At 44.5% G+C, this 14,027-nt stretch overlaps 1 protein-coding gene across 1 annotated transcript; it reads left to right on the plus strand.

Moving 5' to 3' along the window:
- Positions 1 to 12: 12 nt before the first annotated feature.
- PRR11 (proline rich 11) lies at positions 13 to 14,027 on the plus strand. Its single transcript, XM_087952845.1, has 7 exons — positions 13 to 288; positions 1,630 to 1,837; positions 2,628 to 2,766; positions 4,075 to 4,197; positions 6,831 to 7,031; positions 11,712 to 11,810; positions 13,911 to 14,027. The coding sequence occupies exons 2-7, from the start codon at positions 1,716 to 1,718 to the stop codon at positions 14,025 to 14,027; spliced, it is 801 nt and encodes a 266-aa protein (XP_087808971.1). The 5' UTR covers positions 13 to 288; positions 1,630 to 1,715.

Consider the following 14,027-nt stretch of genomic DNA (forward strand, 5'->3'; position numbering starts at 1 on the left):
CTGCGCTGTGATTGGCTCCGGCGGAGTTTGAATTGTTTGGCGTGGCGATGCTGCTTGCGAGTTCAGACGTGGCTACTCGCATCTAGGGAAGCTGCTCATCCCGGGTGGTTTGAGCGGGATCGTCCCCGAGGAAGCCTGTCCTGGACACGAAACCCCTTTCTGCCATAAAGTCTCGGCTCACTGGGGACAAGTTCGCATGACACATGAGCAACGGATTCAGTGGGTCGTGGGAATCGAATCGTTTGTCCACGAGATGGGTCAACGGTGAACTTGGGCACTGGTTTACAGGTAGTTCTCGACTTACAACACTTCATTTAGTGATCTTTCAACGTTACAACGGCACTGAAAAAAAAATCGACTTTTTCAAAGTCACAACTTTTTCAGCATCCTTTTTGTTAGTTTTTATTGTTTCTTTTTTAATTTTAAATATGGTTTTACATTCTGTAAGCCGCCTCGAGTCGCCATGGGGGGAATAGGTGGAAATATAAATTAAATAAATAATAAATAAATCCCCATCATGATGTGATCAAAATTCAGACACTTAGCAACGGATTCATATTTATAACAGTTATGGGGTCATTTGATCACTTTTTGGGACCTCCTGATCAAGCAAAGTCCACTCCTCTTGTTATCTGCATGTGATGGATTTGTGTTGAACACATCTTTCTGTATCTCATGTCTGACTATTAGCTTAAGACAAAGGTGCCAAACTGGCAGCCCATGGACTGGATGCATCATGTGCGGCCATGCCCACCCCAAATCCACAGAGGGAAAAACATCGTGATATGTCATGTGACAACAATGTGACATGACAAGTTTGACACCTGTGGCTTAGGGGAATATTAATTTACTTATTCCATTTCTTTATTGTCCACCCCAAATTGAGAAAATCTCTGAGGATTACCATTGTAGCCAAAATAAAAATAAAATGTACATAGTACAATTATATAACAATCAACAATAGGAAGTTTCCCTATCCACAGATAAATTCATAAAACAACCAACCCTAAAGCAATAAAAAAAAACTAGCAGGATCTATAAATCAAAGGCTCTTTTAAATCATTCCAGTTTTTATAATTTCTTAATGAGGCAAGAGTTTGGGGGTCAGTATGTATTGCGTGTGCTAAAGAAAAGTCCAAAAAGGGTTAGAAAAGAGTGTTAGAAAAACTCTAGTTATAGTGACGTGGAAGCCCGGGAAACTTTCAGTACCGGCTTCCACCAGTTAGTATTAAATAAAATTTGAAGCATGAAAATGCCTCTGAGTTCGTTTTATGATGATTGCATTACTTGGAACCTGACAGTAAGTTGAGGACTACCTATAATTAGATATGTCATTTAATTATCCTATTTTTTCCCAATAATGTGGTGGTTCTCAACATTTTTTTTCACCACTGGCCCCCTTTAAATACTTTTTGTGGCCATGGACCCCCAAGACTTAACTCAATATTTAATTCATAATATTTCTTAAAGCCTTTGTGGAACCCCTGCGACATCAGGGCCCCCAAGAATCTACGGACTACAAGTTGAGAGCCACTGCCATAACGAATTGCTGCATCAAACTATTTCTTTTTTAAAAAAATTCTAAAGACTTGTCAAACTTGGCAATAAAGATATCTAATTTCATTGTAGGTGAAATCCTGATATGTGTTAGCCTTCTCAAACAATTCTGGCTAGTGACACGAATGAGGATATAGTTTAGCCTGGAATTTGAGAAAATGGCCAGAGTTAAGCAATGGCGCCAAAAATGGAGATCCAGAACACAATCCTCGTCAAAGGGAAAAAAACACATTGCGTTGACATCTTCATCCAGTCTTTCTTCAAAAGTTTTGCCGGCAAAGTAAGTGTTTGTGGTTTTTCTCTAGCATTTCTGGGTAACATTTTGCAATTCCCAACATATTTTTTGTTAAACCCGCGCAGAGGTAGTCCTCGATGTACGACCACAATTGAGCCCAAAATTTCGGTTGTTAAGTGAGGCATTTGTTAAGTGAGTTTGGCCCTATTTGGCGACTTCCCTTGCCTTGGTCGTTAAGTGAGGCACTGCAGTTGATAAGTTAGCAACGGTGACAAGAAAGGTGGCAAAATGGGGAAACTCACTTTAATTCTTGCTTAGCAAGAATTAAGCTCAATCGTGGTCCTGCGTCAAAGATTACCTGCATTATTCTTGAAGCATCCTGGTAGTTGAAGCATCGTGGTAGGAAAGGGCCCTGATTCCCTTCACAAAGCACACCTGAGGAGGGAGTTTAAAGGAGAGGCAGTTGGGAAGGGCGTTTGTCAGAAACAAATGTTGAGTTTATCTAATGTTGGCTGCTGTTATCGGAGTTCCTGGCATCCTCCCAACTGGTTTGATTTATTGCCATGTTACTTCACTTCTTGCTTTGTTGGATTTATAGTTTAAAGTTTTCTGTTTACACCGTTTTGTGTTGGAATATCTGCAGTCAAAGGCTGTTGCAGGTTCCCAGGAGAGTTTTTCTCCAGACCGGAAGGTAACCGGTACATTGGGGGCAAAGTTGGAGCTAATAAAGGGACTCCATATCTGGCTGGGTTGCCTTTGTGCCATGCCCCGGGTCATCACACATGGTTTTTTGCAAATAAAATGTTAATTTAGAGTTGGCTGTTGTTTTCAGCAGGTCTCCAGTTGTCCTCCCTACCCAAAGATGGCCGTTCTCTTCCTGGCTTTCAGCTTTTGGAGACATATTAGAATCCCTCAAACATATCCTGGGTGCTGCGGTTAGTTGGTGTTGGTGGTGCCAGAGACACGTTGCACAAGTAAGTTTGTTTTCTATTGAGGCTGCTTACAGGGAGTAGAATCCTTGAGTGGCTGTTTGCCCCTGAAAAAGTGAACTGTGAATGTTTTTCCACACTAATAACCATTGTAGCATCCCCACAATCAAAATTAGGAGACTTGGCAACTGGCATGGATTTATGACGGTCGCAGTATTCCAGGGTCACGTGATCCCCTTTTAATGACCTTCTAACAAAGCAAAATTGATGGGGGAGCTTGATTTCAGTCAATGAACATCAGCTTTTGGGGACACCCACAACTTGAAACATCCTCTCAGCCAGGTGCAGAAATAACATGACCTTGACTTAGAAGAAAAATGCTTTTCCTGATCGAAGATGTCATAATACCGGATTTTACGAAGTTTCCTTTCAATAAACTTCATTCTTGCCCAATGAGCTTCCTTTTGCGGGACTTATTCTAAGGAAGCTCATTGGGCAAGAACCAAGTTTTATTGAGTTTTATAACCTGAATTTGTTTGTTTGTTATTATTTATTTATTTAGAAGGTGGTTATTCTGCCTTTATTAATTTATCCATAATTCAAGGCAGCAAACATGCATAATACCGTGGGGTATTATAATAATACCCTCAGCTACAAATATTCTCTTCTATTGGTAACACGGTACATAATATTTGTCCTCTTTTTCATCACAACAACAGCCCTGTGAGGTGGCTGGGCTGAAGGAAACGAAATCGCCCCAAATCACCCAGCTGGCTTTCGTGGCTAAAGGGGGACTAGAACTCACCGTCTCCTGGTGATTGGTTCAAAGTCACCCAGCTGGCTTTCGTGGCTAAAGGGGGACTAGAACTCACCGTCTCCTGGTGATTGGCCCAAAGTCACCCAGTCAGTTTCATGCCTAAGGCAGGACTAGAACTCACCATCTCCTGGTGATTGGCTCAAAGTCACCCAGTCAGCTTTCATGCTTCAGGTAGAACTAGAACACCTGGTGTCTAAGCCATCATCTTATCAACTACTCCAAAAAGAAGACTATACTTGAATTTGCACCATTTCCTTTACTTCTCCTCTAATCGTATGGCAATGTGATAATGAGCCGTGGTAGCAAAATGGTTAGAAGGCAGCACTGCAGGCGAATTCTGCTGACTGCCTGCAGTTCAGCAGTTCAGCTCTCATCGGCTCAAGGTTGACTCAACCTTCCAACCTTCCAAGGTGGGTAAAATGAGGACCCAGATTGTTAGGGGGTAAGAGGCTGACTTTGTAAACCTCTTAGAGAGGGCTGTAAAGCACCATAAAGCGGTGTATAAATCTAAATTGCTATGTTATTTCTCTCTCCAGATTTTTCACCTCTTTCTGAGCACAGCATTTCCTTCGCACACGTACCTGGAGGAGCTGAAGGAGCTCAGGGCTGAAGTCAAAAACCTGAAAAGGGACGTGGCTGAGCTGCAGTCAATTCTCCAAGTTAGTTACCCCCTTCCTATGGTTGTAGTTACTCCAACCCCATCAGACTGCATCCCTCGTCTTTATGTTTCCAAAGGCCAGGAAATACGATGGCTCGTGAAGCAAACTTATAACTTGCTGTATTTTATTCATGAAACCAAAACTAAAATATTATTTCTGGTGGGGAAAATGATAAATTGCAGTCCCATGAGGCACTGCAAATGGTCGGAACTGCGAGTCAATTGCCAAGAGCTCAAAATGTGCTCACATGACTGTAGGGGTGTGTATCTGGAAGTCATAACTTAAGAATGAGTTGGAAGTAGCTTTTGGGGGAGTCTGTCATAACTTGAGATAGACACTAAGTGATCGGTCATAAGTCGAAGACTACTTCTCAGTGCATCATGTGCCAGGGGTCAGTCCTCCTAGTTATGTTGTTAACTATGTTGATAGCTTGCTTTTTTTAAAAAATGTTGATGTCAGTTCTCCAGAAAATCTCAACTCCAATAAATAACTCAGAGACAGACATACTCTCAAAGGTTCCTTTTATTAGAGTAGTAAACTAACACATCTGGGAAATCCCGAATCTGAAAGTTCTGGGTTTCCCTTCAATCAGTAAAAAAATTACAAATCCACCCCCTGTAGCCATCATTCCATCACATGCCCCAATCACCATGTGTCCCAGTTTGTGTTCTGACCCAAACCCTTGTCCAATAAAACAAACATGAACCAAAGGGTACAGAAACCTTTTAATGATTCTTACGAATCCCCGGTTAAAAGGCTGCCGCACACTAATTCACTTTGATAAGCACGATCCTCGCCAAAATTGTGCGAGGCTGTCAAAAATAACAGATAAGGTTACCTAGAAATATTTTACAACACAAGAGTCTTCAAATACCAACTAAGATACTGCAATGTCCACAAGGTTCGAGTTTCAAAACATCTTTGCTTCCTGCAAAGTACGTCCAATTCACAGCTGGCTTTTATCTTCTTGAAGGAGGGGCCATGACCTTGCAGCCTTACTCCCGAGTCGCCCATGCTGCTGCAGCTGCTCTTTCCTATGAACAGCCCTGCACGCACACGCACTTGGCACAGGCTCCTCGGGAACCTCCTCATCGCTGCTGCCAGCCCCCACAATCTTGGAAGGCAGCAGTCCACTCCCTAATGGTTCTGGCCCCTCATCTGAGTCCTCGCTCACCTCAGCCGTCCGCACCTGCTGCCGGCTAACCACAACAACTTGAAACGTCCTCTCAGCCAGGTGCAGAAACCACATGACCTTGACTTAGAAGAAGAATGCTATTATATCAAACCACATACGCTCCAAGAAATTCCCCCCTCCCATTTTCCCAGGCTCAAGAATGTGGCAGCATGGAAGCTTCTTGTGCTAATATGGCTTCCAAAGCTGACAGTTTGACTTCGACATTTTACTGCTTTCTGCTTTAATGTTTTAAAATATTTTTAATTGTAATTACAGGTAGTCCTCGACTTGCTACCACAATTGATCCCAAAATTTATGTTGCTAAATGAAACATTTGTTAAGTGAGTTTTGTCCCATTTTACAGCCTTTCTTGCCACAAGTTGTTAAGTGAACCACTACAGTTATTCGGTTAAGAACATGGTTGTTAAGTGAATCTGCCTTCCTCGTTGACTTGGCTTGTCAGAAGGTCGCAAAAGGGATCAGTTGACCTTGGGACACCGCAACGGTCATAAATAGGAGTCCGTTGCCAAGCCTCTGACTTTTGAAATTGAAATTTTGAATTTTGTAACTCTGAAAAAATGGTCATGAGTCATGTTTTTCAGTGCCATTTGTAACTTCAAAGGGTCACTAAATAAAGTATTTGTCAGGATTCTGGCAATTACCCCCATTTAAATCATGAGTCTCGAGCAAAACTTCCAAAACTTCGAAAGGATTTATTGGGAGTTAACATGTCTGGCACTGACTGGGTGTAGCTGACTCTGAGACACATCATTCATTGTCACCCTTGACCCTGGTTTTTCCCCCCACCTCCTGGGTATATTATAATTCATATTCTCCAATGAGGCATATTCAGGGGTGGGATTCTACTGTTTCTGTCCGCCTCTGTAGAACCGGTAGCTCTGAAGAGCAGCAGACATAGAATCGGTTCTTTGTCTGCTGCTGTTTTGGCCCACCCACCCGCCTGGGCTCTTACCTGACTTTTATTTCCTGCTTTTTCAACCTCAGCTGCTTTGCGCAGCACAGCTGCGGTTGAAAAAGCAAGAAATAAAGTGCATTTTCAACCGCTGTGCACCTGCGCGCATCACTGCTCAGCTGTTCAGGTCGCAAGCTGACGACGATTCACATGCGCGCGCAGCAAATCGTAAATCACCGAAACAGTAATTACACTGGTTGGATCCCACCCCTGGGCACATGATCCATAGCCAAGAGTCATCAATCACGTTCTCCAGTTTATAATTTTGCGCGGCTGAAACTTCAGTCACCTAGTTATTATCTTTGAAAACTATGGAATGCGCTTTCGATTTCCAAGCTGCCACACTGTTCCCCCCCTCCCTTTCTGTTGGCAACTCTAAAAAGACCTAAATAGAAATATTTTATGAGTTGACACTATTGTAAGTCAAAGACTACCAGTGCTAATAAGTAAATTAAATGCATCTCTTTTCCCCCCTTTCTCAAGCAGAATGGAGTCACTCCTGTGGGAAACCCGCCTTGCCAGCTCTCTCCAAACCTGTTATCAGCTTCTGCACATACACAACTCTGCGTTGCACAACCTGCACCTTTGTCTTCAGAAAATCCCACCCCTCCCCCTCCCCCACCGCCTCCCCCACTTCCACCCCCACTCCCAGCACCCCTTGGATTCAAAAGACGGAGTGACCCAAAGGTAAGACGGAAGTTAAAACCTACCAGAGATAAATTTTGGAATTTCTTTTCTAAATGGAAGACCTTGTGATGCTTGGAAAGGCTAACTGTGCTAAACCCAGCGAACTATGATTTAGCTCATGAGAGACGCAAAGGACAGCTAGTCCTCGCTTAGCGACGGTTCCTTCAGCAACCGTTCAAACTTAAGGGAGCACGGAAGAAATGGTACATGCAACCTGTCCCCAAAGTTACAAGGGTTGCAGTGCCCATGTGATCATGGAATGGAATAGGAATAGAATGGAATAGGAATAGGAATAGAACAGAACAGAACAGAACAGAACAGAACAGAATAGAATAGAATAGAATAGAATAGAATAGAATTCTTCATTGGCCAAGTGTGATTGGACACACAAGGAAATTGTCTTTGGTGCAAATGCTCTCATACATAGAAAAAAGTTACATTCATTAAGAATCAAGAATCATAACGTACAACGCTTAATGATAGTCATAGGGTACAATAAGCAATCGAATCATACTAGGAAACAGTCAATATAAATCATAAGGATACAAGCGACAAAGTTACAATCATACAGTCACAAGTGGGAGGAGATGGTGATAAGGAGTAATGAGAAGATTAATAATAATAGTAGTGCAGACTTAGTCAATAGTTGGACAGTGTTGAGGGAATTATTTGTTTAGCAGAGTAATGGCGTTCGGGGAAAAACTGTCCTTGTGTCTAGTTGTTCTGGTGTGCAGGGCTCTATAGCGTCGTTTTGAGGGAAGGAGTTGAAACAGTTTATGTCCAGGATGTGAGGCGTCTGTAAATATTTTCACAGCCCGACAAAATAGGGGTGTTTGACACTCCGCCTGCATTACAAATGCAGGGATGCTCCAATGGTAAAGGCACTAAGACTAGAAACCAGGAGACAGGGAATTCTAGTCCTGCCTTAGGCATAACAGGCGACTGGGTGGCTTTCACCAGGAGATGGTGAGTTCTAATCCCACCGTAGTCTTGAGGCTGGGTGACTTTAGGCCAATACTAGAAGCGTGTGAATTCTAGTCCCGCCTTAAGCACGAGAGCCGGTGACTTTGGGCCAATCACCAGGAGAGGGTGAATTCTAGTTGCACCTTATGAATGAAAGTCAGTTGGGTGACGTCGGGCCGATCCCTTTCAATCCACCCAACTCCACAGGGTTGTTATTGTGGGAAAAATTGAAGGAAGGGTTAGTGTGTGTGTGTTCACCACCTTGAGTTATTTATAAAAACAATAAAGACAGGATGTAAATAAATAAAAATAAATATTTTGCATTTTGGTTCCTCGGCTGTCCATAAGTCTAGTGATTCTTGGTCTTTTTTGACTGGTGATTCTTGGCCTTTTTTTTGAAGTGAAGCAATTCTACTGCAATGATACAGTCTGGTGTTCACTTCTGGAATGTTGTGGCCTGTCGGCCGCCGGCCCCTCCAGCAGCCGAATCAAGAGGAGGAGGAGGAGGAAGAAGCATGGGAGTCGGGGTTAGCATCAAGGCAACCTGAGAGCTCCGAGGGGGAAGAGGGAATGGAGCTCTCAGAGAGAGAGAGAGAGAGAGAGAGAGAGAGAGAGAGAGAGAGAGAGAGAGAGAAGAGAGAAAGAGAGAAGAGGGAGAAAAGAGAGAAAGAAGGAGGGAGAAAGAGAGAAGAGGGAGAAAGAGAGAAGGAGGGAGAAAGAGAGAAGGAGAAAGAGAGAAGGAGGAGAAAGAAAGAGAGAGAAGGAGGGAGAAAGAGAGAAAGAAGGAGGAGAAAGAGAGAAAGAGAGAGAAGAAGGAGGGAGAAAGAGAGAGAGAAGGAGGGAGAAAGAGAAAGAGAGAGAGAAAGAAGGAGGGAGAAAGAGAGAGAGAAAGAAGGAGGGAGAAAGAGAGAAGAGGGAGAGAAAGAAGGAGGGAGAAAGAAGAGGGAGAAAGAGAGGAGGGAGGGAGAGAAAGAGAGAGAGATGGAGAGAGAGAGAGAGAAAGAGAGATGGGGAGAGAGATAGGAGGGGGAGAGAGAGAGAGAAAGATGGGGGGAGAGAGAGAGGAGAGAGAGAGAGAGAGAGAGAGAAATGGAGAGTCAACAGCCCCAGGTCAGAGGAGAGGAGAACAATGGAAATCTATAGGCCGGTCCTTCAGAAGGAAGAGCCATCGCTGCTAGTGAAGCCCCACCCTAGCTCTGGGGATAAAAGGCAGGGGGCGGAGATGAATAGATGTGACAGACAACTATTCATCTTCCAGATGGATGGACTTGTTAGCCTGCGAGAGAAACTTTTCGCCGGGGATGCTGGCGCTCCTAATAAAGGAATCCTTTGAGTTCACCTCAGAGGGTTTGTCGTGTTTGGGAAGCTGGGTCAGAACATGGAAGTTCTTCGGAGGCCTTTTAGGAGAAAGAGAACCCCTCTGGGTATTGCTTAACCAAACCCCCTGAGATCCCAGCCAACCTGGGATCTATCAAGACCTGCTTATAGTAAAGAAAAAACATACTTAATCATACATATCTTAACAGCAGCTAGAATTGTATTTGCTCAGAATTGGAAAAGTGATAAGATACCGATAGAGGGAAAAGTAATCAAAAGAAATATTTGAATGTGCAGAAATGAATAGGCTAACATTAGAAATCAAAGAAAAGGAAGAATCTGAATATTACATGGTATGGGATTTGTTTTACCAATGGTTAGAAAATAAAATAAAGCAAAATGGATTAGATGTAGTTATAAGGCAATAAGAGAAGCTGGTGAAATAGATACACTGCTCAAAAAAATAAAGGGAACACTTAAACAACACAATGCAACTCCAAGTCAATCGCACTTCTGTGAAATCAAACTGTCCACTTTAGGTAGCAACACTGATTGACAATCAATTTCACATGCTGTTGTGCAAATGGAATAGACAAGAGGTGGAAAGCAGAGGCAGGTAGCAAGACATCCCCAATAAAGGAGTGGTTCTGCAGGTGGTGACCACAGACCACTTCTCAGTTCCTATGCTTTCTGGCTGATGGTTTGGTCACTTTTGAATGCTGGCGGTGCTTTCACTCTAGTGGTAGCATGAGACGGAGTCTACAACCCACACAAGTGGCTCAGGTAGTGCATCTCTCCAGGATGGCACATCAATGCGAGCTGTGGCAAGAAGGTTTGCTGTGTCTGTCAGCGTAGTGTCCAGAGCATGGAGGAGCTACCAGGAGACAGGCCAGTACATCAGGAGACGTGGAGGAGGCCGTAGGAGGGCAACAACCCAGCATCAGGACCGCTACCTCCACCTTTGTGCAAGGAGGGACAGGAGGAGCACTGCCAGAGCCCTGCAAAATGACCTCCAGCGGGCCACAAATGTGCATGTGGCTGCTCAAATGGTCAGAAACAGACTCCATGAGGATGGTATGAGGGCCTGATGTCCACAGGTGGGGGTTGTGCTTACAGCCCAACACCGTGCAGGACATTTGGCATTTGCCAGAGAACACCAAGATTGGCAAATTCGCCACTGGCGCCCTGTGCTCTTCACAGATGAAAGCAGGTTCACATTGAGCACGTGTGACAGACGTGACAGGGTCTGGAGACGCCTTGGAGAACGTTCTGCTGCCTGCAACATCCTCCAGCATGACCGGTTTGGCAGTGGCTCAGTAATGGTGTGGGGTGGCATTTCTTTAGGGGGCCGCACAGCCCTCCATGTGTTCGCCAGAGGTAGCCTGACTGCCATTAGGTACCGAGATGAGATCCTCAGACCCCTTGTGAGACCATATGTTGGTGCGGTTGGCCCTGGGTTCCTCCTAATGCACGACAATGCTAGACCTCATGTGGCTGGAGTGTGTCAGCAGTTCCTGCAAGATGAAGGCATTGATGCTATGGACTGGCCCGTCCATTCCCCAGACCTGAATCCAATTGAGCACATCTGGGACATCATGTCTCGCTCCATCCACCAATGCCACGTTGCACCACAGACTGTCCAGGAGTTGGGGGATGCTTTAGTCCAGGTGTGGGAGGAGATCCCTCAGGAGACCATCCGCCACCTCATCAGGAGCATGCCCAGGCGTTGTAGGGAAGTTATACAGGCACGTGGTGGCCACACACACTACTGAGCCGCATTTTGACTTGTTTTAAGGACATTACATCAAAGTTGGATCAGCCTGTAGTGTTTTTTTCCACTTTAATTTTGAGTGTAACTCTAAATCCAGACCTCCATGGGTTGCTAAACTTGATTTCCATTGGTAATTTTTGTGTGATTTTGTTGTCAGCACATTCAACTATGTAATGAACAAAGTATTTAATAAGAATATTTCATTCATTCAGATCTAGGATGTCTTATTTTTGTGTTCCCTTTATTTTTATGAGCAGTGTATTTTGGATAGTACTTATATTATTCATCAGGGAATGTGATTGTTATATGGATAAGGATATTATTAATTGTAAGCACACGAAATATGTACCCAATCAACACACGTTTGAAATGGAATGAATTTATTGTATGTGAAAATTTAAAAAAAATGGGGGGAAAAAAAAAGAAATCTGCTTTCAGATATCAAAATTGTGACGGAAATGGGGACGAGGAACGGAAGAAGCACTGAAAACCTCATAAAATCCAACCGTTTACTCAATGCAGCCAATCCAAGCAGCTCCAAGCAACTCCCTAACTAATGTTTTCTTTTCGTGGTTGAGTGATTCGTGGATTCTGACCTTTCTTTTCCATTCAATTCTCCTCGAATGTAGGCTGCCCCGTTAAAAAAAGAGGTGCCCCTGCAAATAACAGCCCAGGATCTTCTGAACGTGAAGCTGAAGAAGACCAAGAGTGAAGTAGCGACGGAGAAGGTAATCCAGAAATGAGACGGTTGAAGCATGCTTGCAGCTCGGATAAGCTGCTTTCTTCATACAGGTAGTCCTCGACTTATGGCCACAATTTGAGCCCCAAACGTCTGGCTAAGCGAGGCAATGGTTAAGTGAGTTTTGTCCCGTTTTACGGCCTTTCTTGCCACGGATGTTAAGTGAACCACTGCAATTGTTAAGTCAGCCACGCGGTTGTTAAGGGAATTTGGCTTCCCCATTGAGTTCGCTCGTTCGAAGGGTTGCCAAAGGGGACCCCAGGACGTTGCAACCGTCGTAACTGTGAATCATTTACGTTGTAAATTGAGGACTACCTGTAGGTAATGAACAATGGGTTTGGCAGACCTTCCTTTCAGTCCCTCTGTGAAGGAAAAGTACAGGTAGTTCTCAACTTATGACCACAAACAGGGAGCAGATAATTTATTTTTAAATAGTGTGGTCATCAGTTGAGCGTACCCGATTTTATGACCATTTTTACCATGGTCATTAAGTGAGACATCACACAGTAGTTTATTACCCCAAAGAGTGCAGAGGGCTCTGGTGATAGCCTGGCCTGATCAGGGGGATGGACTAGAAGACCTCCAAGGGTCCTTCCCGGTCTGTCATTCTGTTACAGGTAGCCCTCGACTTACAACTACAGTTGAGCCCCAGATTTCTCTTGTTAAGTGAGACATTTGTTACGTGACTTTTTGCCCCATTTTACGACCTTCCTTGCCACCATTGTTAAGTGAGTCGCTGCAGTTAATAAGTTAGCACCACGGTTGTTAAGTGAATCTGGCTTCCCCGTTGATTTTGCTTGTCAAAAGGTTGCAAAAGGGGATCACATCATCTTGGTCGTAAGTATGAGTCAGGTGCCAAGTCTCTGAATTCTGATCCCATGAGCATGCTACAATGTTTGCCCAGTCAGTGTGAAAAATGTTCCTAAGTCCCTGTTTTCAGTGCCGTTGCAACTTTGAACGGTCACTAAACGAACTGTTGTAAGCCGAGGACTACCTGTATTTACGGTCTTCCGGTGAGCAAAGTCCATCGTTAAAACCAGATTCCCTTAAAGACTGCATGGTTCATTTAACAACTGCGATGGTTTGTCTAGTCTTAATTATGGTTTGTGTAGTTGAAGATTAGTTATGCTCTCTCAACTTGCTGGAGCCTCTTTGGAAAGACATGTCTGAAATTAACAGAGTTGGAAGGGACCTTGGATGTCATCTAGTCCAACCCCCCGCCCAAGCAGGAGACCCTACACCATTTCTGACAGATGGGAGTCCAATCTCTTCTTGAAAGCCTCCAGGGATGAAGCTCCCACAACTTCCGAAGGCAACTTCTGTTCCATTGGTTGATTGTTCTCACTGTCAGAAAATTCCTCCTTATTTCCAGGTTGAATCTCTCCTTGATCAGTTTCCATCCATTATTCCTTGTCTGGCCTTCAGATATCTTGGAAAAAACGGACAAGGAACAATGGATGGAAACTGATCAAGGAGAGATTCAACCTGGAAATAAGGAAGAATTTTCTGACAGTGAGAACAATCGACCAATGGAACAGCTTGCCATATACCAATGGTATAGCTCAAAAGGTGCGCTTGCGTGCCAACACCCAGAAGGCAATGTGCCTGCCCCCTGTGCCTGCTCACGCAATCCCCCCCCCCTCCGCCACCCCCTTACCTGCACTGAGCCTCCCAGCTGATTTTTGGCCTCCCAGAGGCTTGATGAAAACTTCTGCAGCCTCTGCAACCCCAAAAATAGGCCCGTTTCATCACTTCCGGTATTTCCGGAAATACAGGAAGTAACGAAACGGGCCTATTTTTGGGGGCTGCAGAGGCTTTCCTCAAGCCTCTGGGGCTGAAAAAGGCCTCAAACAGGCCGAAAATCAGCTGTGAGGCAACGCACATGCCCAGTGAGGTAAGTTTGCCTGTGGCTCGCATGCCGGCACAAATGGCTCTGCGTGCCCCCTGTGTGACATGCGTGCCATAGGTTCGCCATCATGAGTATAGGACTAGAAGACCTCCAGGGTCCCTTCCAATTCTGTGATTCTCTGTGATTCTATTATTTCAAGATGTAAGGCTACCATTTCCCTCCCCCCCCTTCCTGTTGCAGGAAACATCCCCACCCAAGGGAGGCAAGGCGCTGGTTACTCTCCGGGATCTGCAGAGCATCCGTCTCCAGCCCAAAGCCCCCCAGACGCTTCCTCGGGTCACACATTTTCTCAAGTAA

This window comes from Notechis scutatus, chromosome 1 (genome assembly GCF_049901735.1).
Source record: "Notechis scutatus isolate UNSWTSFEM ecotype Mainland chromosome 1, rNotScu1.2, whole genome shotgun sequence".
In the NCBI taxonomy this organism is placed as follows: domain Eukaryota; kingdom Metazoa; phylum Chordata; class Lepidosauria; order Squamata; family Elapidae; genus Notechis; species Notechis scutatus.

Coding starts and splice junctions, on each gene's coding strand:
- PRR11 (XM_087952845.1), top strand. CDS start 1,716: ATGGCCAGAGTTAAGCAATGGCGCCAAAAATGGAGATCCAGAACACAA. Junction 1,838..2,627: donor TCAAAAGTTTTGCCGGCAAA/GTAAGTGTTTGT, acceptor TGTTTTCAGCAG/GTCTCCAGTTGTCCTCCCTA. Junction 2,767..4,074: donor GCCAGAGACACGTTGCACAA/GTAAGTTTGTTT, acceptor TTCTCTCTCCAG/ATTTTTCACCTCTTTCTGAG.